This window comes from Ovis canadensis, chromosome X (genome assembly GCF_042477335.2).
Source record: "Ovis canadensis isolate MfBH-ARS-UI-01 breed Bighorn chromosome X, ARS-UI_OviCan_v2, whole genome shotgun sequence".
NCBI lineage: Eukaryota > Metazoa > Chordata > Mammalia > Artiodactyla > Bovidae > Ovis > Ovis canadensis.
The window spans coordinates 101424180-101452171 of NC_091727.1; the positions used below are offsets into that span (position 1 = coordinate 101424180).

The 27992-nt window shown below is 40.2% G+C and overlaps 2 protein-coding genes across 5 annotated transcripts in view; one reads left to right on the top strand and one right to left on the bottom strand.

The window, feature by feature from the left end:
* CT55 (cancer/testis antigen 55) overlaps positions 1-25149 on the top strand; it is a 42510-nt gene extending 17361 nt beyond the window's left edge. For 2 of the 4 annotated variants that reach the window (XR_011446419.1, XM_070292002.1), the window contains one exon: positions 24767-25149. Coding sequence is in view for 1 of the 4 variants with exons in the window: in XM_070292002.1 (XP_070148103.1) it covers positions 24767-24793 (27 nt within the window). In the remaining 3 variants the exon portion in view is untranslated. Of the gene's footprint in view, positions 1-14142; positions 14660-24766 lie in introns of those variants that run through there. The other 2 variants (XR_011446420.1, XR_011446421.1) reach the window with 1 other exon arrangement.
* On the bottom strand, positions 22157-22504 carry LOC138931148 (embryonic testis differentiation protein homolog B-like). The gene has a single exon (XM_070292003.1). It carries the CDS (start codon positions 22404-22406, stop codon positions 22227-22229), a length of 180 nt encoding a protein of 59 aa, XP_070148104.1. The 5' UTR covers positions 22407-22504; the 3' UTR covers positions 22157-22226.
* Positions 25150-27992: the final 2843 nt, after the last annotated feature.

Here is a 27992-nt window from a genome sequence, read left to right on the forward strand (position 1 = left end):
AGAGAATTTTGTGATTGTCTGGTACCCCAATATTGATCATAAAAAAAACCAACTAACAAACAACAAAGCTACTCAAAAGGCTGAAGGCCCAGCACGCAATTTAGGAGGGTGAAGTCAATTCTTAGTTCACATATAATGCTTGTAGGAAAAATGAATAGTCTGTGTAATTATCGTTAAGTTTGTAACCTTATCAAAACCTTAGTAACTATACAGTCAACCCTCTATCTGAGGAAGATAGAGTCCAGGAGCCCTGTGGAGACCAAAATCCACCTTTATATAAAATAGTCTGTAATTGTGAATGCAGAACCTACAGATACGGAGGGATACAGAGGGGCTGTTTTGCTTATTGTCCCTCTTCTTGAGTGTTACCTATTCATGTGCCCAACTTTTAGCCTCTTCTCTTCCTATTGCTCACACGCATTGATTCAGTCCACTGTTTTAATTTCCACTCTAGGGTCATACTGATGGTATTCATGTGCTTACAACTCAGAGCACTGTGCTTGAACCTTGGCAAGAGTTCAATACAGGCTTGTGGAATAAACTTTCAAATCTACTTTGTTAGCCCTGATTCTCTCCCAAGCTCCAAATCTACATTTTAGGGAGCTGATACAGGGCAGTGGCCAATGCGGTGAGCTATAAAATAAGACTGTGCTGTGTGTGCTAAGTTGCTTCAGTTGTGTCCAACTCTTTGCAACCCTATAGACAGTAGCCCACCAGGCTCCTTTGTCCATGGGATTGTCCCAGCAAGAATACTGGAGTGGGTTGCCATGCCTTCTTCCAGGAGATCTTCCCAACCCAGTGATCCAACCCGCATCTCTTATGTCTCCTGCATTCGCAGCCAGGTTCTTAAGATTGCTTAGGTATATATAAACTGACTCAGTACTAGCAAGTTGTGTGGCTCAGAGGAGGTTACTTAACTTTTCTAAGGCTCTTAAAAAAAAATCCATAACAGAGCACTGTGCTTAGTCGCTCAGTTGTGTCCGACTCCTTGTGACCCCATGGACCGTAGCCCACCAGGCTCCTCTGTTCGTGGAGATTCTCTAGGCAAGAATACTGGAATAGGTTGCCATGCCCTCCTCCAGGGGATCTTCCCAACCCAGGGATCAAACCCTGGTCTCCCACATTGCAGGCAGATTCTTTACCATCTGAGCCACCAGGGAAGCCAAAGAATACTGGAGTGGGTAGCCTATCCCTTCTCTGAGAGATCTTCCCGACCTCGGAATCGAACCGGGGTTTCCTGAATTGTAGGTGGTTTCTTGACCCGCTGAAGTACCAGGGAAGATGGTGACAAAAGAAGCCTTGTAAAGCTATTTTAAGTTTTAAGCAATATAATGTATGTCAAGGGCTTAGCAAAGTGCCCAACACACAGTAAACCCTCTATGAATAATACCTTTGTTTAACTGCTTGGTAGGTATTGCCTCACTGATGTCTCCCAAACACCTTAAATCTGTCCAAAGCTTACTCTGTTACTTTAAACTCAAAAACTGTTTCTCCTTCTCTGTGCCCTGCTGCTGCTGCTGCTGCTGCTGCTAAATCGCTTCAGTCGTGTCTGACTCTGTGCGACCCCATAGACGGCAGCCCACCAGGCTCCCCGTCCCTGGGATTCTCCAGGCAAGAACACTGCAGTGGGTTGCTATTTCCTTCTCCAATGCATGAAAGTGAAAAGTCAAAGTGAAGTCGCTCAGTCGTGTCTGACTCTTAGCGACCCCGTGGACTGCAGCCCACCAGGCTCCTCTGTCCATGGGGTTTTCCAGGCAAGAGTACTGGAGTGGGGTGCTATTGCCTTCTCCATCTCTCTGTGCCCTACTTCAGCTAAATAAATACCCACCATGTCAGCCACTGAGGCTCATAATTGATTTCTGAGTCATTTTCCATTTCTAAATCCTCGAATCTAATGAATTGCTAACCTTTGTCCAAAAAATTGTTTTCATTAAATCTTAAAACTGAACTGTGTCCTGCTTCTTTTCACATCAGCCTAGTTGGGGTTCTCATCATCCTTCACCTGGACCACATTGATAGGCCTCTAACTGGGATATTGTATTTGGATTGCCTTGTAGCTTGCTAGCCCGTAATAGTTTCCCTTTACCTCTAATACATTCATCAAATTGTTGCCAATAATGTTCCTACTTAATATGAACAGTTTTAAATGACTCAGAAACTTTCAGTGGTTCCTTCCTGCCTAAAGAATCAAGTGCAGGTTTCTAAACACTCAGATTTTGACTCAACCCACAACTGATTCCCTGTACCTGGCACATTTTCTCACAGTTCCAGTGGTCTAGTCATCATATTCTTTAGTTCATATTCTTCTGTTTCGATTTCTGAATTTTGTACCAATTCTTCAACCTTCTTCACTTTCCTGATTTTCTTAATAAACTTCTTTTGAATTAAGAGCTCCCTCTCCAGTGCTGTGTGTTTGTTAACATGATTTACAACCCACTTGTTTTGATCTAAGGGAGAAGCTGTTTACATTAAGGAAGTGTGTCATCACTGATATCTGTGGTTGACTATAAGCACTGAGTAGTTCAGCTTTAGCATTGCTGGGAGTTTATCAATAAAAACACATGGAGGAGGGACTATGGCTGGGGACATTTAAGCTTTAAATACCAAAGCCTTCCTTGATAGCTCAGTTGGTAAAGAATCTGCTTGCAATGCAGGAGACCCCTGTTCGATTCCTGGGTAGGGAAGCTCCCCTGGTGAAGGGATAGGCCACCCACTTGAGTATTCTTGGGCTGCCCTTGTGGCTCAACTGGTAAAGAATCCGCCTGCAATGTGGGAGACCTGGGTTCAATCCCTGGGTTGGGAAAATCCCCTGGAGAAGGGAAAAACTACCCACTCCAGTATTCTGGCCTGGAGAATTCCATGGACTCTGTAGTCCATGGGGCCGCAAAAGTCATTTCACTTTCACCAAGAGGTGTGAACAGTTAACTTGAGGGTGTTCAGTCTGGGCAGGGTGACTCTTTGCTGATCTAAATAGTTCTCTGGAAACCTTGAGGAGATGGGGGAAGGGAAGGACTCTGCTTGGAATGGTGAAAACCTTGCAGCGACCCCCTAGAAAGAGATCATCTTGCCAGCTACCATGGCAACTTCCCTCCCAGCTGCAGGAGGCAGGGGCAGCTGAATTTCAGTCCTTGGTTGCCTTAGCCTACTTGTAGAAAATCCAACTTGTAGAAAAAGGGTGCAACTCAACTAAATTTGGACTTTATTCCTTTCATCTCCCTGTTGCCTGGAACCATAGTGTGATTAATCTAATATTAGTTTGGAGTATATAATCTCTTCACTGGCTTATTAAAAGACTTTTTTTGGTCTATATTCTATTGGCTTGTGAAATTATTATAATCCCCACAGTGAACCTGTGTTAAATAAATTATTGGCAAAGATAATTCAGTCCCTGAGAATAATTTACACTCAAATATGCAGGTTTCTGTGATATCCTTTAAAACTAGCTTAAAACACCTATTTGTCTATGTTTAATAATTATTTGTGTATATGTCTCTTCTAATAGATTAAGTTAATTGAAGACTTTACTTATCTTTATCAATCATAGGGCTTAACACAGGCTGATGGGTCAAAAGATGAATAAATAAATGTATGAATGTATTGTAGTGTATAAATTAAATTATGAATAATGGGAGTTTGAAATGCACTGTAAAATATGTGACAGAAAATACATTTTTCAAAATCATGCAAAATGAAACCCAAAAGTAGTTAGTTAGTTAGCATTGACCCATTTATAATCTAAGTAAATTTATTGGGTCAAAAAAATAGAGACCAGAGTTCAAATGAGCTTGAATTAAGTGTGTGGGATAAAAGTGCACTCATTTTGTGTGGGATAATTCACATATTCCTATTACAGTGGTAAGAATCATGTAAAATGTCCTACTGCCTACAAGAGAATTATTTCAAGTTCTGTTATCTCTTGACTTTGAGCATTCGCTGTCTTCTGACCCCTCCTATTTCAGTCCTGTTCCATTTCTGGCAGTTTCTTCCTCTCTGTATAAGCCCCAAAATCCACAGCTCAAGTGATGGCCCACTTGACACTTTGACTTGTTTTTTTCCTTTAGATATATCCCCTTGCCTCCACACAGTGCAGCCATAATGACAACCAAATTGTGTCCAACCCAAATTTCCAGAGACCAAACTCTCCATGAACTTGGTACCGTGTCTTCCTAAGACTGATAGATTAGAAAAAGAACTGGAGTGCTACAAATCATAATATTTCAATCACCTTTTTAAAAATTGTGGTAAAAAACTCATAAATTTTGTCCTCTTAACCATTTTTAAATGTACAATTCACCAGTGTTAAGTAGATTCACACTGCTGTGCAATATCTCCAGAATTTTTACCTTGCAAAATTGAAACTCTATATTCATTGAACAATGCTGCATTTGTTCCTTCCCCCAGCCCACGGTAACCACCATTCTACTTTCTGTTCCTATGAATATGGCTACTTTAAATACTCCATATAAGTGGAATCATCATATAGTATTTTCTTTTTTTCAACTGGTTTATTCATTTAGCATATTGTCCTCACGTTTTATCCATGTTGCAGCATGCGACTGGATTTCCTTCCTTTTTAAAGGCTGAGTAATATTCCACTATGTGATATATGACATTTTGTTTTATCCATTCATCCACTGATGGACATTTGGGTGGCTTCCTCTCCTTGGCTATTGTGAATAATGCTGCTGTGAACATGGGTGTGCAAATATCTTGTTGAGACCCTGTTTTCAGTTGTTTGGATTATACCCAGAAGTGGGATTGCTGAATCATTTGGTAGCTCTGATTTTCATTTTTTGAAGATTCAATCATGTTTTTAGAAAGAAAGATGATGCTTTTCAATAACTTATAAACCATTTAGTTTTGCTTTTGACTCCATTGTTACAAGAGAAAAATCAATTCAGTTCAATTGCTCAGTCATGTCCAGCTCCTTGCGACCCCATGGACTACAGCATCCCAGGCTTCCCTGTCCATCACCAACTCCTGGAGCCTACTCAAACTCATGTCCATTGCATATAGCCTCAATTTAAAGGGAAGAGTGTACTTAAAAATGACTAGTATTTAAAAAAAATACTTTTTCCCATCTCATCTGCAGACATTCTTCTGTGCAGACTAAACAATCTTAAGAGAACAAAGGAATAAAACTGTGTTTCTTGTCCCATAAATCAGCAATAGATCAGGATGAGTATGCTGATCTATTAAAAAACCAGTTTATCTCTATAAAAAAACAGTTTATCTCTTAACAATAACAATATACACACCGTGTACCCTCTACTTGCAGAAATTGATATATTTGTGAGTGTTTTCAGTTTTACTCTGGGAAGTGAGAGAGTGGATCTTGCAATGTGCTGGAACTAGTAGACACTAGTTTTTGAGAGTATATCACTTCACAATGGCCAGGAACTGATTGTATATTTAGTGACATGATGTTGGTGGGTTGAAATTGACCAAAGTGAAAGTATTTATACGATGAAAATTGGCAAACATTACAAATCAGGGCCTTCATGTATATATATATTGAGAGCCAGTTGGCAACTATTTACCAGCATACCAATGAGTAAGTACTAAGGAACTTTCAGTTCACTGTCTCAGAGATTAGTAAAAAGATTTTTTAAAGATTTTTATGCAAAAAAAGAGATTTTATGCAAAATAGATGTGAATAAAAAAAGAACCTTGATTAAAATTGCATTAAATGAAACAAATGACCTGAAAGAGAGTAAAGCTAGTTTCCTTATTATAAATAGAAGTTTCCATTTGGTTGCTTTTTTGAAACAAATAAAATAGAAAATATTTAATTTATAGTACTTAAGAAATATATGACAAAACTTTAAAAGGCCATTTTTTCCATAAAACTGGATTGAATATTTGATCTGATAGTATAAACCTATACATGTAAAAATTGACTTAGATATCCAAAAATCAACTACTGCAACAAAAGTAAGTTTATAGATACATTTTTAGGCTGCTTACTCTTGTTAAAGTTCCCTTTGGAGCATACAGTCAGTCTTCTGGTATGACTGGATTATATTCTGAAATAATTATAACTTTATGGTTCTGTCACTAATGAGGGGCCTGTTGGGGCTGGTATCTTGGAATTTTTTAAGCTGGAATGCCGCATTTATAAAGATTACAGTTCCAGCATTTTATTGACAAATGGAATTTGATTTTATAGAAGCCTTCCTTTTTTTTTAGGGTGGGATCAATTAGGTGAGTCTTATCAGTCCTTCAGACAATAGGCAAGTATGAATCCAGAAGATACTGCAGACAAGATTTTGTGTTGTTTAGTAATATAAATTGGTGTATTTAAAAATAGATTATACCTCGGCAGAGTCACACATAGACAAAATTCGTCCTATGCCTGAGATCATTGTTGAGTTTGAAAGATGTCCATAAATATTCTGAACAGTTTTCAGCAAATTGGGGAGCATAAGAGGTCTGATCTTACCTTGACTTGTCACTAAAGGAAAACCTGTGGCTAGAAATTAGACTGCATTGATCCCAGGTAACCTGGGCTGAACAAGACCATCACAATAGACAGCACTGGACTATAGAATTGGACTATAGGAGCCCTTTGTGGTGTAATTTAAATTGAGAATAGGCCAAACATTGGCCAAATGCTGTGTATTGTGAATGGTCTTTTTTAGGCCATAGCATCCAGAGTCCATTCCGTGGAGATGGGCATGGGGTTCCCTCTACGGAAAATGAATGTATTAGCTCCATCATCCAGAGGCAGAAAAGGAGTTGTTTTCAGGGGGGAAAAATTCCTTCTTTTTCTGTGGCGAAATGTTCTGGGTTCTGGGGTGTGGTGATGTGGCATGCCAGTGCTCCCCACCTCAAGGCTGAACTGGGCTGCTTGAACCGGGCTGGTGGTCAGTGAGCAGCCATGTCTGGGAGTGAATATAAGCCGTTTTCTTCATGGGGGTCTTCCCTAAGCCACTATCAAGGTCTTGCTCCCTGAAATGTGTGCTGTGAGAAACTCAACAGAGCAGCGACTTGTCCCACAACTTGGAATTAGAGGATGAGTGACCATCCACAGTGGAGGAATGACAGCTGTTCGCAGGAGATCAGGCACCTCTCTGCCTTATCAACAGCACCAGAGGCCTGGGGACAATAGAAGTCCAGGCAAGCCACGAAGCAGCATGTTCCAGAGCACAGGTGAGCAGGTCCCACTCTCAATGCTCAGAAATACTTAATGGAAACACTCTTAAAAAATATACTTCTGTATTTATTTTGTATTTTGGCTGTGCTGGGTCTTCCTTGCCATGCTTTGGCTTCCCTAGCTGCCTGCAAACAGGCTTCTCTTGTTGAGGCCCACAGGTTCTACAGTGTGGGCTCAGTAGTTAGGATCTGTAGCATGTGGGATGTTCCCAGACCAGGGATTGAACCCATGCCCCTGAATTGGCAGGCAGATTCTTAACCACTACACCACTTTGGAAATTCCAGTGATAACTCTTTGAGTGGGCTGAACTCCAGCAAATAAGGGTGAGTAAGTAATTATGCCTTGGTGATATGGGTGTGCAAAGAAGAGTAATTTTATTAATATTTTGTAGGCATTGGCTATTGAGGAACATGACACAGTTACATTATTGAGTATATAACTTTGTCTTAAGGTCCTCAATTTTACCCTATGACTTATGGGACTTAGATTTACCAAAGTAATATATAAAATACTATTTTCTATAGAGAGTTATTGTCAGGGACTAATTTAGCTACCAAAAAAAAAGTCTGGCTTTCTGCTGTGACCAACAGTTAGATATTTGCTTGTAAAAGTTTCCCTTTTTATGGACAAAAGCAAGAATCTACTTTGATGTGTTAAAAGTTCTCTTTGTCACACCTGTATTTGACTACAAGTCATGCTGCTGTGGGACCTGACTTACTTTCATTGATGTTGAAGGTCTGCTAAGCAAAACAACTGCATGCTGTTAGGGGAAGCACACTGAATGAAACCACCCACCCTGGCCAGGTACCACAGTCACCATTTGCACGAGTTGTTTTATGACAGGAGGTCCTGGTAAGGAACACAGAACTAATAAGCCCCCACCAACAGGGAGCGTTCAGGAAAGGTCAAAAGTGACACCATGTGTCCAACTACCTCCCAGAATCCTTCTCACTGGCATCCATCTTGGCTGAACTAGGCGTGCACCACCAGGAAGGACTCTGAGTCAGAATGATTGGCTAAAGACAACCCAAAAACTAATCCAATCATCATAAAACCTGAGACTGAAAGTCATGTGGCAGAGCAGCTCTGGGTTCCCTTACCCTAGTGCTCTCTGCCTGGGTGCCCCTTCCCAATAAAATCTCTTGCTTTGTCAGCACATGTATCTCCTCTGACAATTCATTTCTGAGTGTTAGACAAGAGCCCACTTTCAGGCCCTGGAAGGGGTTCCCCTTCCTGCAACAATACCATATTCTTGATATTGAAACAACAGATGTAGATACAGACAGGAAAGATGCTTTTTCTGCTTCTGATATAGTAATGCAGAAGAGAAAATTGGTTTTCTTTAATGTAGCCCCAAATGCTGTATAACAAAGCAATATCAAATTAAATACTGACACTAGTTGGATGACTTCTTGCTGAGTTATAAATTGCTATTTAACCATGGATAATCATAACTTTCATAAAATCTAAAGTATTTATTTATTACTTGTCAATTTTTATTAAAAACATTTATTAAATATTTACAATGTTTCTTTGATAAAACTGGCTCATGGGAAATGGCACATCCTTAAAACTGCTTTTTGTTTAATTTGGTTATTTGGCTTTTAGTTTATCAATAGATAGAGTCACTGACTACGATGAACTGACAGCTATGGGGCCAGAAATAAATTATTACTGTTTTCTACACATAACCCTCAGCTTGAATTATTAAAGCTAAAATCATCATAATAACAACATTAAAAAACAATGTAACTTTCACTTTTATTTTTACCCTTGGTGTATTGTCTGGAAAGAAATGGTCTTTAAACACTTGAAAACTATAGTCTAGGCAAACAAAGATGAAAGGTCACTTTCCTGTCCCCCAGGCAAAAGTGCAAGCAGTTTCAGGCATCCTACTTGTCTTATGCTTCTTCTTCCCAACACCATGGCTAAAATGAACTATAGATGAGCTTTAACAAATCATAAATGTAGTGGAAGAACAGCTGCCAAAGGCAGGACACTGTATTAGCATATTTTAATGTCTGCTTTCATTCACAAACAGTTTAAGAGAAAGCGAAGCAAGATGCATCAGAGATCCCACAAGCTAAGTGATTGCCATCTCAGTAAAGAAAATAATAGATGTCCGTTCAGTTCAGTCACTCAGTCCTGTCTGACTCTTTGCAACCCCATGAACTGCAGCACACCAGGCCTCCCTGACCATCACCAACTCCTGGAGTTCATCCAAACTCATGTCCCTCGAGTCGGTGATGCCATCCAACCATCTCATCCTCTGTCATCCCCCTCTCCTCCTGCCCACAATCCCTCCCAGCACCAGAGTCTTTTCCAATGAGTCAACTCTTCGCATGAGGTGGCCAAAGTACTGGAGTTTCAGCTTCAACACCAGTCCTTCCAAAGAACACCCAGGACTGATCTCCTTTAGAATGGACTGGTTGGATCTCCTTGCAGTCCAAGGGACTCTCAAGAGTCTTCTCCAACTCCACAGTTCAAAAGCATCAATTCTTTGGTGCTCAGCTTTCTTCACAGTCCAACTCTCACATCCATACATGACCACTGGAAAAACCATAGCCTTGACTAGACGGACCTTTGTCAGCAAAGTAATGTCTCTGCTTTTGAATATGCTATCTTGGTTGGTCATAACTTTCCTTCCAAGGAGTAAGCGTCTTTTAATTTCATGGCTGCAATCACCATCTGCAGTGATTTTGGAGCCCCCAAAATAAAGTCTGACACTGTTTCCCCTGTTTCCCCATCTATCTGCCATGAAGTGATGGGATCAGATGCCATGATCTTCGTTTTCTGAATGTTGAGCTTTAAGCCAACTTTTTCACTCTCCTCTTTCACTTTCATCAAGAGGCTTTTTAGTTCCTCTTCACTTTCTGCCATAAGGGTGGTGTCATCTGCATATCTGAGGTTATTGATATTTCTCCCAGCAATCTTGATTCCAGCTTGTGCTTCTTCCAGCCCAGCATTTCTCATGATGTACTCTGCATAGAAGTTAAGTAAGCAGGGTGACAATACAGCCTTGACGTACTCCTTTTCCTATTTGGGACCAGTCTGTTGTTCCATGTCCAGTTCTAACTGTTGCTTCCTGACCTGCATATAGGTTTCTCAAGAGGCAGGTCAAGTGGTCTGGTATTCCCATCTCTTTCAGAATTTTCCACAGTTTATTGTGATCCACACAGTCAAAGGCTTTGGCATAGTCAATAAAGCAGAAATAGATGTCAGCTAGGTGCAAAGGTCTCCATGACAACAGTGAATTTAGGTCCCCACCAACACCATTTGTACAGCACAAAAGATCCATCCCACTAGCCTGTCTAGCAAATCCCACCTTTCTAATCTTCATTTCTTTGCCCTGAATTTGTATCTTAATCCTCAGTTACCTGTATCTTACTATTTAAACATCCTGGAAAATGGCAAAATAATTTAAAAACTGAATTTAAGGCACTGTTTCCTTGTTATTCACAAGGGAGAGATAGATTCAGGATTGTGTATAGTTCATATTTAAAGACAATTTAGTTTTATTTCAAAGATGGACAGTTCTTTAACAAACATGAGTTTATTCAAATTGTTCCATTTTTTGAAATGAGGTTACAGTTCAACAGAAGTAAAAAACGTGGTAAAACCAAACCAAGAAAAGACTCACAGAAGAGAGAATGTTTGGATGTTGATTTAAAGTTAACTTTTATATACTGATGTCTACCCACACCCACATCTAGCATCTGGAGATACTCTTCTGGGTATTCTTTTTAGCCAAAACTTTCTTTTTATCCAAGACTTTCACAGTCATACATTCAGCAAAATATTTTAAACATATTTTAATGAATTATGTACCAAGTGGATTCTGGGTTCATGTCTTATAGCCAGATGATCTGAGGTAAGATATATAAGGCCAGCTTCTTCTTTTTTTCCTAACACTATTATTTTTTAAAATAATTTGATTTATTTATTTTTGGCTGTGCTGGGTCTTTGCTGCTAAACAGTTGCCATGCATGGGCCTCTTGTTGTGGTGACTTCTCTCATTGGGGAGCACAGGCTCTAGGGTGTGCAGGCTTCAGTAGCTGTGGCACACGGGCTTAGCCGTCCCATGGCATGTGGGGGTCTCCCTAGACCAGAGATTGAACCTGTGTCCCCTGCATTGGCAGGCAGATTCTTTGCCACTGAGCCACCAGGGAAGCCTGAGGCAAGATATTTTAAACAGAGATAACATACATGCTCCAATGAAATTAGGTTGCTGTGAGAATTAATAAATGATGCTATAAAATTATTTTTTAATTCTATAGCAGTATACAAATATAAATTGTTAGGGTGATATTTGATGTTGTTCAAAGGAAACAATGGAGAAGGAAATGGCAACCCACTCCAGTATTCTTGCCTGGAGAATCCCATGGACAGAGGAGCCTGCCAGGCTATAGTCCATGGGGTCACAAAGAGTTGGACACAACTGAGTGACTGACAACAACAGAAGGAAACAGTAATAGTGTTGAATTGTAGAGACTTGAATTTACTATCATTAGCTCAAATAAGAACTGAACGAAGTGACTTAAAAATTGGGTTTTTAGTATCAAATAAAACAAAATGACTTTTTAAAATTGGAACGCATGTAAGAATTAAAGATTTTAAAATTAAAATAAATAAATAAATAAAATAAAATAAAATTGGATTTTGACTATAAAATGAGCTTAATCTAAAAATATTTGAACAGTATATACTTTTATAAAGTAAAGGGTAGTTTTTGTTTGTTTGTTTGGTTGGTTGGTTGTTGTTTTTTCGGATTCCCCTGGTCCGAACTAGTTCTAAGCTGCTAGGCAGTGGACGAGGCGAGGCGCCATGCGGTACTGCAGCCCCGGGAGCGAAACCGGCTGGGGAGCACCGGCGCACTCGCCGCCGCGGGCCGCAAGGGGCTAAAGGGTAGTTTTTCTTCCACAAAATTCCAACCACTGTAGCACTGTCCTTTTAATATGGTTGTTCATCCTGAATCATTTTCCTTTAGGTCGTGGTTGATTTTGTTTTGCAGGCTGGGTTCGCGGGTGCCTGTCTGTGTCAGTGCATGTGTGAGATTTCCTGTGCCTGCAAAACAGAAGAATGCCCATTGTATGTAACTCCATTCTTTGTCACCTAGGATGAGGTGTGCATGGTGCCTCCAGAAACACAACTCACCTTGCAGTCTCTGAGATTGTGTCCTCTGGAGTTGTACAACTCAAGACCCTGCTTAGAAAGCTTTACAATTTCTGTGTCACGTATTTCCTTTCTCCTAATTTTGAGAAAAGTCACTGATATGCCTTCTGTGATGGGTTTAATTTTGCCCCCCTCCATTCATGTGTTGAAATTCAAACCCCCAGTACCTTAGACTGTGACCTTATTTGGAAATAAGGTTGTTTCAGGTGTAATGAATTAAAATGAGGTCATTCTAGACTAAGGTGGCTCTAATCTGATATGACTTGGTGTCCTTATAAAAGGGGTGATTTTGGATACATATATGTACAAATGGAGAGTACCATGTGGAGATCAGAGTGATGTAGCAGAAGCTAAGTGCAATGGTTAATTTTATGTATCAAATTTTTCTGAGCTACGGGGTGCCCAGCTATTTGGTCAAACGTTATTCTGGGTGTGTCTGTGAAGGTGTTTTTTGGATGAGATTAACATTTAAATTTGGTAGATTTAGTAATGCAGGTTGCTGTTCATAATCCAAGTGGCCATAATCTAATCAGTGGTTGGCTTGAATAGAACAAAACCATTGACCCTCCTATGAGTAAGAGGGAATTACTCATAAAAGAAAAAAAGAGAGACAGAGAACCCCTTCTGTCCTGATTGCGCTGAGACATTGATCTTTTCTGACCTTCAGATTTGGACTGAATCATCAGCTGTTCTTGACTCTCCAGCCTGAGCCTACTGACTTTCAGACTGTAAAATTAGACCATCAGCTCTCCTACTTTCTCAGGCCTTTGGACTCAAAGTCTACAGCTTGCTGACTGCAGGTCTTGGGACTGCTCAGCCTCCATAATCACATGAACTAATTCTTTATAATAAATCTGTTTGTCTATCTGTTATTATCCATCCACCCATCGTATTGGTTCCATTTCTCTGGAGAATCCTATAACACTAAGGAATACCAAAGATTGACAAACGATTAGAAGCTAGAAGAAAGGCCTGGAATACATTCTACCTCACAGCCCTCAAAAGGAACCAAAATTGCCAACCCCTTTATCTCCAAATTATAGTCTCCAGACTATGTGACAATATATTTCTGTTTAATCTACTGAGTTTGTGGTAAATTAGTATGCCTTTTGACACTAAAAATTACAGAAAAGAATTTTAAAACCAGCCTGATATTTTCCCCTTGTAAAAATGACATTTTCAGTTGAGAATTGTGGTAGAAGTTACAACAACCCATAGGTTAGTGCTTTGTTCTCTTCTTTTCTTATCTGTTGCCTTCTTCTAGTTTTTATTTCTTTGTGGGTTTTTTTTTCTCTGTTCTATTCTATACCCTGATATCAGACCTTTTTTCTTCTGCACCATCCACTCTGATTCCTGATGTTTCTAATAATGTTTCACTTCAGCAATGGCTTTATTTTTCCTATTTTCACAAGAATTTTGTCTGCTCATTGTTGTCAATTTCTCCCTTTTAATTTCATTTTTTCCATGAGTTGAAATTTCTTACTAGTATTAAAGATTATGACTAACTTCTTCTTGTACTATTTGGGAATAACTCTTTTTTCTAGGATTATACTTTCTCTGCTTTTTGAATACATTACTCATTTACATCTGTTTCTTTTTTTTTTCAATAGTGTCAACCTATCGTTTCATATTTAAACTTTTCTGCTCACTCATTGTTTAATCACTAAGTCATGTCTGGGAGTTCCCAAGCAAGAATATTGGAGTGGGTTGCCATTTCTTTTTTCAGGGTTTCGTATTAAAAAGCAGAGACATTACTTTGCTAACAAAGTTCCATAGAGTCAAAGTCAAAATATATATATATATTTTTTTTCCAGTAGTCATGTATGGATATGACAGTTGAACCATAAAGAAGGCTGAGCACCAAACAACTGATGCCTTCAAAATGTGGTGTTGGAGAAGACTCTTGAGAGTACCTTGGATTGCAAGGAAATCAGTCAATCCTAAAGGAAATCAACCCTGAATATTCATTGGAAGAACTGATGCTGAAGCTGAAGCTCCAATATTCTGGCCACCTGATGCAAAGGGCCAAATCATTGGAAAAGACCCTGATGCTGGAAAGATTGAAGGCAGAAGAGAAGGGGAGGACAGAGGACAAGATGGTTGAGTGGCATCACCGACTCAATGGACATGAGTTTGAGCAAACTCTGGGAGATGGTGAAGGACAGGGAAGCCTGGTGTGCTGCAGTCCATGGGGTTGCAGAGTCAGACGTGACCGAGCGACTGAACAACAATGAACCAGGAAGAAGACCGTCACCTGACCATGCTGGCATCATGATCTTGGATGTCCAACCTCTAAAAGTGTTAAAAATAAATTCAGTTGTTTATAAGCTTTCCAATGTGTGATATTTTATCATAGCAGCCTGAATGGAGTAAGACAGTCACCAAGCAGACAAAGGAACTCTATCATTGGCCTCCTGCTCATGAACCATCACACTTACCATTTTAAGCCATTCCCAGTTCCCCAGACACCTTATGGTCTCTTTTCTGTCTTGACCTTAATCACTTTGCATGAGCTGTTCTTGTCAGTACTAATCATTACCTACACTCTACGGTAATGATTAATTTAAACATGTGTACTCGAGCAGCAGTAAATACCAAGATTCAAAAACAACTACTACTAACAAGCTGTACTGCGGGGGGCGCTCCGCAGAAAGAGAGAGGCAGTGGAACTTCCCTCAGCAAAGCCAAGGGGTCCTGAGGAGAGGTGAGCCTGCTGTCCGCCAACCCAGCCCCTCGGTGAGCCAGAGACAATCAGACACAACTGGGGTTCCATCTAAGCAGTTCCGCTTTATTGCCACAAACTCTTGGTTTATATAGGCAAGCAAGGGGGTTCCTCGAGGGACCTCCCATAGTTGCACCAATCACGTTAAAGGTCAAATTATAATATGCCATAGTTACACCAAGTCAAGTCATCATGCGCTTCATTGTAACAGGAGTCATGGTGATCACGCGCTGTCCACGTGCACGGAAATCAAGAGCGCCAATCAAAAGTTTTAACAAACAACTTAGGCCACGCCCTCATCTCTTCCGCCAGGCGCCATCTCAGCTCTAAACCACAAAGCTAGCCCTTCTTTTTTCAAGGTTTCCCATTTAGGGCCCCACACTGTACCTTAGGGCAAGATACTATACCTATTTAAACACTTTTTCCTGCTGTAATACAGAGTAGGTAACAGGACTGAACTCATAGCTTAGCTATAAGAATCTAATGAGGTAATTCATGTAAAGACTTTAAAGAGCTTGGAAATGAAATTAATTTCTTCCAATTTAATACAAGGATCCTGATCCTATCTCTGTTTTCAGTAGTGTATAACCTAATGCAGTGGGAGCTGTTTTGTCACAGCAGTGGATTCTTTAGAACAACAAATAAACACATAATTGAATTGCCATTCTTCTTTCTTCCTGCACAACATTGTGAAGAATATTTAGCATTAGTCAAATAACAAGAGAAATCTATTTTGTTCTTTTAAAATAATAGACTAGATATAAATTGTAAAACATCATTATTCTAAATTTGGCTATTTCAGAGGAGCCTGGTGGGCTACAGTCCATGGGGTTGTGAAGAGTTGGACACAAGTGAGCCACTAACACTAAGCTAAATATGGTAGAGACAAAGATAAAAGTGACAGAGACAAAGAGAGACTAAGATGCACTTTGTTGGGAAGATAAAATCAGTGTCAGAAATAGGCTGGAAGAGAATGAAGTCCATTATATCAACCCATTATCACACTAATAAAAATCATGAAGCTGTTAATAGTAAGCAACAGCACAGCAACCTAAATGCCTAACTAAAAAGAAAAGCCAGAATATCTGGATAGTAGATTTAAACTATATTTGTCAAACAATGTTACAAACAAATAAGAAAGCATGTTTATTGAAAATGACATGACTCTCTGATGCCACTTCATTTCTATGGTAACAGCAGAGGAGAAACATAGTAAAACAACAACAACAAAACATATGTGACTCCACAGCCTCTTGTGCTCATCGGAGCAAACATAGAAAAGAAAAAAAAAAAAAACTTTTCTAGCCAAAAAGCTTGATCATTAAAAATTATGATATAAAGTATTATCATATACACGATGGGTTTAATATGAAATAAGTAATTCCATTCAGAAGAATTGTATCATCCTGACATGAAAACATATTGAAAGAAAAAAATTAAAAGTTTTATTAACAAAATGTAATGATTTAGACCACTACACTGGCTGCATTATTTTTGTGTTTCTAGCCACCAGGCAGTGAATCTCCACTAGACAAAAGCAGAAGAAAGTGAATAAAGGAAATATCTTGACAGAAATTGTGTGTGGCTACTTTATCAGAGGGGCTTCCCTGGGGACTCAGATGGTAAAGAATCAGCCTGCAGTGCAGGAGACTGGGTTCCATCGCTGGATCATGAAGATCTAAATAGAATGGCAATCCACTCCAACATTCTTGCCCGGAGAATTCTATGGAGCTTGGCAGGCCACAGTCCGTGGGGGCTCAAAGAGTCAGACATGACTGAGTGACTAACACTTTCACTTCATCATAAGATGTGGTATTTTTTGTGAGTTTTGAGAATTACTGTTGTATATTCGTTAGATATGATTTCAAACCCACTTGTTTTGATCTAAGAATGAAGCTGTTTTGCTCTGAGTGAAGTTGTTCATATTGAGGAAGCTGTGTCAGGATGTTAGCATTGGTATCTGTGGCTGTCATAGAAGTAGTGTTAGTCACTCAGTCATGTCCCACTCTTTGCGACCAGGCTCTTCAGTCCATGAAATTCTCAAGCATACATTAATTCCGCTATTGACTTGCACTGCTGGGTGCTTATCCATAAGAACACAAGGAGGAGCGACTATGACTGGAGAACATTTAAGCTTTAAATACCAAGAGACGTGAACAGTATCTCCAGAGCATTCGGTCTGGGCAAGGCAGCTCTTGGCAGATCTAAGAGCTTTGCGGATCTGAAGACTTTGTGTTGAGGGGTGGGTAAGAGTGGGGTAGGGGTGAGGATGAGCTCCCACCTGGATGAAATGATTCTTTGCCTGCCTGCAGCATCCTAAGGAGATCGCTTGGCTGCCAATATAGGTGTCTTCCTTTCCTAGCAACGTGCCCTGTCCTCCAGCATAGCTTCTACCTTCCTTAGCAACGTGGTCTAGCAACATTTTGCCCTGGCAGATGGGCATCTGCTTGTGGTCGACTAAGCCCACTCTGGAAGGCCTGCTGTAGAAAGGTGCAGCTCAACTAAATTTGGACTTTATTCATCTCCCTCTTGTCCGGAACCATAGTGTCATTACTCCAGTATTGATTTGAACTCTTTCTTTATTGGCTTTTTAAGAGACATTATCCTGTATGCTATCGGATTGTGAAATTACTCATCTCCCGCAGTGAACCTGTGTTACATAAATTGTCAAAGACAATCTCAGTCTCTGAGCATAATTTGCTACCTAGAAACAAAACAAAACAATTACGTTTTCCCCAAGCATACATGTTCTCAACAAAAATGACAATGTTTTTCAAAGATGACTTTCATTTCAAAGGTACATATTTCAGAGACTAGTTTTACTGTTTTAATGAAAAATTAAATCTGTAGCAAAAATAAATATTTTGGTTCTTAATTATATAACCATGTTTTAAAAAATGTATTCAATGGTTTTTCCATACTCTATCTTAACATTTTCATTTGATTAGTTCTATAAACTCTAAGGGTCTCCCTGTGGCTCAGTGGTAAAGAATCTGTCTGCATGCAGGAGCCACAGGAGACACAGATTCCATCCCTGGGTGGGCAAGATCCCCTGGAGGAAAAAGTGGCAACCCGCTCCAGTATTCTTGCCTGGAGAATTCAATGGACAGAGGAGCCTGGAGGAAGGGCTACAGTCCATAGGATTGCAAAGAGTCAGACACGACTGAAGTGACTTAGCAGCAGGCGCAGCGGCAGCATAAAATCTAAAGCTAATGTATTAAATCACAATGATCAATATAAAGGTATACAGCTGAAATTTTGTTAAAAAATTATTATTTACTCTATATAATTTGTCAAAACACCATACACATGTTAAGAGCACATAAGTAGAGGTCTAAAAATATATTTTAATGAATCAATGAATATATGTTGACTCAGTAAAAGATTGTGTGATCTGGAAAGTATTTAATCATATGGAAACATGGTCACAATATATTTCTGAATTTTAATTCTGGTTAATTCTTGAGCATGGATGCAATTATAGAACATTCGTTTTTTTTTACATTTTTCACTGTTTAAAATTTCCATTGAAATAAAATGATTTTAAAATATGAGATATAATTGTCAAGCTATTAAAAACTACAAAATATAAAATTCAAACTGTAAAAATATTTGTAAAATGTAATGTGTCAAGATGAAACTAGCCAGAGATACAAAGAGAGTGGCTGCCAAGCATATCTGCTTTGCTGAAATCTCATTGCTTGAATGAGTCCTATTATTAATAGGTAGACTGGCAAACCAAATTTTGGCGAGAGGCTATAAAGGACTAGGGAAATTCTGAGGATGTAGAGTGGCCTGGGAGAGGGTTGGGGGAACCTGTGAGAGAGAGGACGCTGATACTGAGGTAATAAATCTAACAGTAATTAGGTGAAATTTGGGAAACTAGAGGTTTATTTTTAGCAAGTTTAACTGTGTGATATGTGATATAATCTCTTATCTTCACAAAACTTTAGTAAATATCTCTGTGTCTCTTCCAAGTTTAATTGAAAAATTACCCATGTTGTCATACATTGTCATACATGGCCACATGTAAATTTACAAAGTACAGAAAGAATCTATCAAAGGCAATACAAAATGAGTTCTATAATTTAATATTCATGTGAATGATTGACTCTGAGGAATGACAATTTATTAAATAAATGATTTCATTAAACACTTTTATTCATTTATTAAATAAAACTTAAATACTCAGTAGTCATGTGGATATTCTATGACCATATATTCAGCTATAGTTTTAGCTAATTTGAATATAAATAGTAACATAGTATTTAAGAGTACTGATTTTAGGTGAAGCTCTGCTTGGGTTTGAAATCCGTTTTTGCAAAATATGGGCTTCTCTCATGGCTCAGTTGGTAAAGAATCTGCCTGCAATGCAGGAGACCCTGGTTCAATTCCTGAGTCAGGAAGATCCCCTGGAGAAGGGATAGGCTACCCACTGCAGTAGTGTGTTTTATCTTAGGCAAATTGTTGAAGTTATTTGAATTATAGCTTCTTTAGCTGAAAGACTAGCTAAGAGTACCTACTCCACAGCATTATTGAAAGGAATATACAGTACCCATGAAGTGTTTGGCACAGTTCAGTTCAGTTCAGTCGCTCAGTCGTGTCCGACTCTTTACGACCCCATGAATCGCAGCACGCCAGGCCTCCCTGTTCATCACCATCTCCCGGAGTTCACTCATGCCATCCAGCCATCTCATCCTCGGTCGTTCCCTTCTCCTCCTGCCGCCCCCTTCTCCTCCTGCCGCCAATCCCTCCCAGCATCAGAGTCACAGGACCTGAGAAATCAATAAATCTTAATTATAATGTAAGCTCCCAACCCAGGAGTTGAACCGGGTCTCCTGCATTGCAGGCGGATTCTTTATCAACTGAGGTATCAGGGAAGTTCTTTCAATGAGGGCAGGAATATTATATCTTTTGATCATTGTTGTGTGGCTGGCACACAGAATTGTCAAGAACTATTTGTTGAATGAATTGATGAGTATTGTTATTATCAGTAATTATTTCAATAATTACTGATATATTTAAGTAATTATTTCAACTTAAATATATCTGGAAACAGTATTGTTATTATCAGTAGTTATTTTAATAATTAAGGTACCAACTTAAATATAATATATCTGGAAATATATGTATACAGGGAATATATGATATTGAAGGACCTTTTGTCCCCGCTGTGCTCTCTTTCCCCAGTTCCTGCCCCTCTCCATCTGGGCTGAGAGCCTCTCCTTCTCATTTAAGTTCTCCATGGGGGAGTCAGGGTAGCAGGGTGAACCAGCCCTAAGTACTCCCTGGTCGGCGGATCGTTAACCATCCATTTTTGGGTCTTTGGGTTACAAAACTGACAGCTGGCCACTAAGGTTATAATTTAGCTTCCAGGCAGGACTATGGCCAAATTTATCTCACCTTTCAGTGATAAGGTGGCTATGTTGGGCAAAGTGTTCCTCCATCTGAACAAACCAACAGTAGATGCTGCCTGTGGAAAAAGTGGAGGATTGTTTATTCTGTTTGTCCACACAGATAAATCCTATTCCCTTCTCTCCACTGCTCTGTGCCCCAGAAGGCTGACATCCATAGACTGCTGTTACCATGGTTTTCTCTCTCTCTGGCTAGCAGATACGTTGGCCAAGGAGAGGCAGCATGCAGAAATTAAGGAGACAGTATGTCTCTCTGTGGCACTGTATGAAGCACTCTCCAATTAGCCTAGTCCCTGAGCCTCACCTGCATCCTGATCCTCTGTTAAAGCTGCATATAGCCTCTGCAAACATCTCATGGTAGAAACTCCTTTAGGAGGATCCCAGCCATATCTGTGTGTGTGTGTGTATCTCTGTCTCTCTCTCTGACTCTCTCTCTTTCTGCCAACCTTTTTGAATTTCATATTTTCCTACCCTTTTCTTTTTTTGAACTTCGTATTTGTGATTCTGACTTCTGGAGAAACAAATCAAGCCCTCCAAGTGGACATCTTGAGAGCTCATGCTCCTAGTACATAAGGGATATTTGCCTCTTTTAAACTCAGCACATCTCTGAACCTCTGTGAGGAGGGCCTCTCTGGGCTTGAAGTCCCCTAGACTCTTATGTGAGTCCATATCCTGCCCCTCCGTGGGTGAGAAGTCGGAGGTCACATGAGTACATGTGGTGCCCTTGTCAGCCGTCAGTCCTCCATGGATGGTCAGACCACCCTTGGGAGATGTGCAGTATGGATACCAATCGTTCTGGGGAGTCTGTCAAGTCCAACAAGGGCAAGAGTCCAGCCGAACATCTCACTGGTCAGCAGGCTTTCCCACACCCCAACAGCTCCTGCCTCTCAGCTCCCACTTAGCTTAGCTCCCACTCTAAATGTCCAATTTCCCAATCTCCCATTTCCAATGTACCCCAGTGGGCATCATGATTTTCCCAGCACATCTCTTGAGGAGCTATCTTCGCTGGCATCACTTCAGTCCAATGGATTCTGTTCACCCAGCTGTGGCCTGAACAGGTGTACTTCACATGGTGCAGATAAGGGATCAGAGGATTCCACTTCTTTGAGGACAATGACAAGTAGTACCATTGGAAAGCTCTGAATATGTGTTCCCATTTTTAAATGCCTTGTGTTGTAATTTTTTTTATAGTAAATAGAGCCAACAAAGACGATTTGATGCTGCAGAATATTTAAATGATATTCTCATGAACATCAACATTTTAAAAAGACTGTCTTAAATGCCACCCCCCCCCCCCCGACCTTATGGCCTGTTCTTAAACAGTGTCTTCTCACCAGGATAAGCAAACAGGTTTTAGAATGCAACACAGTGAGTGTCTTTCCAAAAGGCCTAGGGGACAGGAGTCTTGGGTCCTTGAGTGACTTAGAACTATATAATGTCTCTTGATTTTTTTTTTGAATTAAAGGTGAAAGAAATCGGACATGCAGTGTGATCTCACCATCTCTGCTATGTCTGAGAGCCTCTGCATAGACTGTTAGGATGAACAGAATCCCCCCTCCAGTGTAACCCAGGAAAACTATATCAGCATTAACACATATTGAGTCAAAAGGGGTGAAAATTCAGCTTTTATTTTAACAGCTGAAACAAAGGAGTGTGTTATTCCACATTTTTTTTTGCCTTTTTTCCCCTAAAATTATGGGCATGCATAAGCAAGTAGATATTATGACTTTTGGGCAATAGCCAACTCTACCCTGGGTGTGGCTTATGTCAGCATCCACACCCACCTGGACAAATCCACGTCACTTCTGTTCCTCCCCAGTTGCCTATCAAGTAAAAAGATCAGCACATTTTGGGAGACCCTGCGGGATTTTGGGTGTTTTTCTTCCTTCTTGTTAGTTAATGTAGGTGTGTTAGGATTGACTTCAGAGCTTCCTTTATCCATGAATGGTTGATGCCACAGAGAGTCTTCAGCAAGAGAGCACAACCGAGAAGGCCTGAAAAAGATGATGAAATACACTGAATCCAGTGGACCCAGGGGCTTCTTCCCTTCACAATCTCACACACACACACACACACACACACACACACACACACGTTACCGGCAGTGCTCATAAGAGATTGCTTTGTGGTCTCGTCTAACTTGTCCAAAGTTACACAGAGCTGGGATTGGAACTAATCAAGCCTGTTTCTAGAACGTGTGCTCCACATCACTTCTCTATAAAGCAAATGACAGTCTCATACCATCCCCAACTTGTAGGGATGGAGTTTATCAGGTGGACTAGTATGGTGATGGTAAAAAAACAATGTTACTTTGCTTTGGTATGTCTGGATAGCTTATCACCCAGACCACTCAGGTTTCTCTGGAAGGAGAGTCCTGAAGAGACTGCAAGAAGTTAGCAGGAGTATTCTCTCTCTCTCCCTGTCTTATCCCTTGTTGTGAGAGCCTGGTTGGTCAGACCCAGGAGTCATGATGACTCACAATGCCCCAAAGAACTTTCTGACTTTGGTGCCATGGATACCACCAGCTAGGTTATCTCTGGTGTGAGGCTGAGCACTGCGTGACTGAGAGGTGCTAGAGAAAGGGGAAAATACTACCCATATTTGGGTACCATCTTCATATCTGTTCCCTGGAAGGATACTCAGTTCTCTTGGCCTCAGAGATCTTCCCTGGCTCATTCAAAATCTCTCCCATGAAATGTTTCCTGTGTTAGGAGTTAAAATATCCATTGCATATCCATAGGTCTTCTGGGCAGTATTCAGCAGTTTTGGCCTCAAGTGCCAAACAGGAACTTGGCCTCAGGTAGAATTTTCTGCTTCTTTCTCAATCTCTAGATACAGCCTTGGCCACAACTCTGGAATGCACAATTCACGTCATAAGTGGGGTGTCTAATTGTAGAAAATTTGACTATGAGTAGCCATACTTCTCATGCCATATGACCTTGCAAGTCTTTGATACAGAACAACCATATTGCTGACATTGGTGAGTGATCTGAAGTAAAGTAACATTGTTTTTTACCATCACCATACTAGTCCACCTGATAAACTCCAACCCTACAAGTTGGGGATGGTATGAGACTGTCATTTGCTTTATAGAGAAGTGATGTGGAGCACCGGTTCTAGAAACAGGCTTAGTTAGTTCCAGTCCCAGCTTTAGTGTCATGACGTGGGTTCTCACAGGCTGCAAGAGGGGTAATTGTGAGGACAGGACTCTGGTGGTGGTGGTGGTGTTTTTTGTTTTTGTGTTTTCCTAAGAGTCTAGCATGAGTATTATGAAGAAATTTGATACATTCCTACACTGGTGACCCTACTGTGGTCAATTTCATGTGACAACTGAAGAAACTGAGGCAAGGAGGTCTTTGAGATGGACCCAGGTCACACACACCCTTCTTTGAGAGGCTCTGTCTTCCAGATTTCCTCCCATCTCATATAGAGTCATGGAAAGAGACTAAAATAGTGTGTTCAGTGTCTAAAAGAAACTGAAGAGGGATGAGAGCTATTATTAGTGTTATAGTATTTTATTAACAGAAAGGTAGCAAACTGTCTTTTTCTTCAGGTATTGCCTTCTTGGAATATTCAAGGCAAGTAGATCAGGAGAGACTGTCGATATAAGTTAAACACATAAAAACAGATTCTGCATATGCTTCTAATAATTAGGAAATATAATGGAAATAAAATATTCTATTCAAATGGTATCAAGCAGTGTAAAACATCTACAAATATAATTAACTTTTTAGAAAACAGGAAAAACATACATGGAAATTTTTATGAACTTCCTATGTGGACACTTTATAATATTTTTAAGTAACTTTCTTTTGGAAAGGAAGACTAATTTTTGGAATGATATAAATTCTTCCCTAAATTAATCTATGAATTCAGTGCAATCTCAGTCATAAATCACAAGATTTTGATTGTGTGTGTGGAACTGGAGGTCTAGATTATAAAAATACCTTGAAGAGAAAATGTGAGGGATTAGTCCGGGGGGTGGGGGTGGGGGCATGTGTCATACAGTATATTAAAATTTAGTCTATAGAATTAACAGTTGAAACAGGAATTAATAAATATGTTAATGGAACAAAATAGAGATTCTAAAAATGTTTTCATATATATGTGGGAATTAAATGATAAAGCAATCAGATGTTGCCTCAAGGCAGTATTTTATGACCGTGTGTGTGTGTATGTGTGTGTGTGCGCGCATGTGCATGGGCACATGTGTCTGTTAGGGAAGATGGAAATGCAGAGGGGCTTCTGGAACCACTTGGTATTTTTCCTACTGGTGATTCTGGATTCCATCATCTTTCACAGGTTTTCTCAGTTGTGTTCTCTTGCTGAAGCCCGTCTCTGGCATTAACCAGTCATGGATAAAGGAGCCTCTGAAGTCAGTCCTAGAAGGCCCACACCCATCATCAGAAGGATAGCAGATGAATACCGAAAACCCACCGTGGCCTCCAGAAACATGTTGATGTTTTTACTTGGTAGGCAACTAGGGAGGCACAGAAATGATGAGGCGCTGACAAAGTGGCTGTGGGGGCTGACACAAAAAACACCAGGATGGAGTTGGCCTTTACCTAAACGTCATGTGACTTACCCACATATGGCCCCTGAGAATTATGAAAAACACTCAACAATGGTGTGGGTCAACAAATCTTTCCCCCGAAGGGACTATTAAAATTGAAGCTGTGTTTTCACCTCTTCTGGTTTGATGTGTTTTTTGTTCATGGGCTGCCTATACCTCTGACCCTTCTTCCTGCTACCCAAAGGCCACAAACATGTGAAGTCTGGTTACTCACCTTTGGAGAATGTTGACTCACTTAGAGTCTGAGGGATTTCAGTTTAGAGGGGCCCTCTTGAGAGAAGTTGGAAAATCTTGCATTTACATGTGAAAAATGCCCTAATTTACTAGAGGGGATTAGGCCTTCAAGAAGACCACTTGATTTGTCTCCCCTGAGGTTCGAGGGAGACGGTGGGAAGAAGTCAGAACCACAAATAAATTTAAAATGGGAGAGACTGGGAGGATATGGGGAGCTCTCCTCTGTGTGGAAGCTGTATGTCAGGGAGCTACATATGTACATTATCATACATATGGAACTACATACATCAAAGCCCAGAGATGTGGTCTTTAAAGTAGCTATGAAAGACCCCACCAAGGGAAAAAATTTAAACAATCAGATTTGAACAGCTGCTAAACTTCACCCCATGGACAGAGGAGCCTAACAGGGTTGCAACATGGGGGTTGCAACATGGTGTTGCAAAGAGTAGGATACAATTTAGTGACTAAACACCACACCACCACAAACTTGATCCAGATAGGGGGACTGGTTGTGACCTAGACCTCTTGTTCTTTTGTGCAACAGACCCTGGGGGACAAGTAGGTGAAAAGGGGTAGGGAAGCGGATGCTGGCTGAGCCCCAGTGGAAGCATCATGCTACACCCTGCTTCCCTTTCCTACTGCAGGCTGAAGCCCAGGCCAGGCCTGAGCAAGGAGAGGCTTTGACACTGAAAGATGAGAGTTGTGATTATTTCCTTGAGCAGGACATATAAACTACTGAACACTGATTGTGTGGAATACTAAGGTTACCAAAGACATTCTATTGTCTGAGAGTGCTCCAAAAAATCATGAGGCTGACCCTGGGACTGATGATGGGGAGCAGAGAAAGAAGAACCCAAGGGCACTGGGAGCGGTTAGAGAACAAAATTATTGTGTTTTTTTAAATGGAAAAATGATTGTTTTCTCTTTATCACAGGGACTAAAGAAAACACATTTTTACATAAGGAGCAACATGAATTTATTGTTTTCACCAACTGAATACTATAGTAAAGATGGGTTTCGGCTAATTAGGCTGATACAGAATTAACACAGCCAAGTTAACGTGAAGCATGGCATGAATCAATGCTTATGGCAGTGGTAACTTTGAACCGTGTCATTAAATAAAAGAAGAGCAGGATGAAATCCTATCTAAGCCCATTTAACTTAAACAATGATTCTGGAAGTTTAGAATTAAAGATCATGAGTAATTAAAAAGGCTTCACTTAAATCACTTAGATTTAAAATTAAGAAAATTTATCATTTAGTTGCATTCATGTATATCAGCATTCTTAGAAATAGAACACAGTTTAATTTCTCTGCTTTGTAAAACTAAAATATGTCTCAATCACTCAGTAGTTAGAAAATAAAAGACTCCATTGGGCTTTGGTTTCAGATATATTTATTTTGTGTTGACAGCAGTGACTTTTTACCATTTCCTTTCCAGTAATTCCATGATTCTGAAAATGATTTCATTCATTCATAGCAAAAAGTTCAGCAAACCTTTTAGTACTGTTAACATTTTCACATTTGTTTGGGGATATGTGCTCAGTCGCTCAGTCATGTCCAACTCTTTGTGACTACATGGACTATAGCCAACCAGGCTCCTCTGTCCATGGGGATTCTCCAGGCAAGAATATTGGAGTGGGTTGCCACACCCTCCTTCAGGGGATCTTCCCAACCCAGGGATCAAATCCAGGTCTCCCGCACTGCAGGCAGAGTCTTTACTGTCTGAACCACCAGGGAAGCCAAAGAATACTTGAATGGGTAGCCTACCCTTCTCCAGGGGAAATTTCTAACCCAGGAATTGAACTGGGGTCTCCTGCATTGCAGACAGCTTCTTTATCAGCTGAGCTACCCAGGAAGCCTATAATAAGGTTTAAGAGGTGAATAATCAAATCTCCAATACTGTACATTTTATCACTGCTGTTAAAATACCATTGTTTGATTGGTAAATTATAAGTAATTTCTCCCCAGTGTCTCTCTGCTTCATAACCACCAGACATAGGAGGTTTTTAGTGCTAGATGAACAGTTTATTTTAAAAGAACATAATGCAGGAACAGCCAGATGGAAGATGCATAGGCCCAGGTATGAGGAAAGGGCACAGAGCTTCTGTACCCTTGCCAGGCAGGCCACTCTCCCTGCATCTCCGTGGGCTCACCAATCTGGAAGCTCCAAAATTATTGGATTTTGATCCCTACTTGCTCTACATAATCATTCCACAGACATGAGAATGGCAAAGCCCAAATCCAGGATAGTGTTTACATGAGGGACAAATGGAGCCACTGTGTTTGAAGTTTTATTTCCTTAGCTGGAAGATGAGTATACAGACATTTCTTATACTGTTTCCCATACATTCCATACATTTCTATATTCCTGATGTACTTCATCAATAGAGAAGGACATGACCCAAGGCCAGTTGGAAGTGCTATTTATATTCACAGGTTTTTCTCAGGGTCTACTTTCCAGAAATGTATACACAGAGACCTTATATATCAAAAATACAAGCAGTCACACCCAAGAGAAAAATAATGGTATAGGCTCTATCTTTCAAATATTGGTGGGAAATAATTTGAAACCTAGAATTCTACTTCCAGCCAAACATTTGAGTATGAGAGTAAGTTAAATGCATTTTTCATGTATATGGTGTCTATATGTGCATTTCCAGTAAGTAGACCCTGAGACAAACCTGTGAATATAAATAGTTTACTTGAGAGGGAACCTTA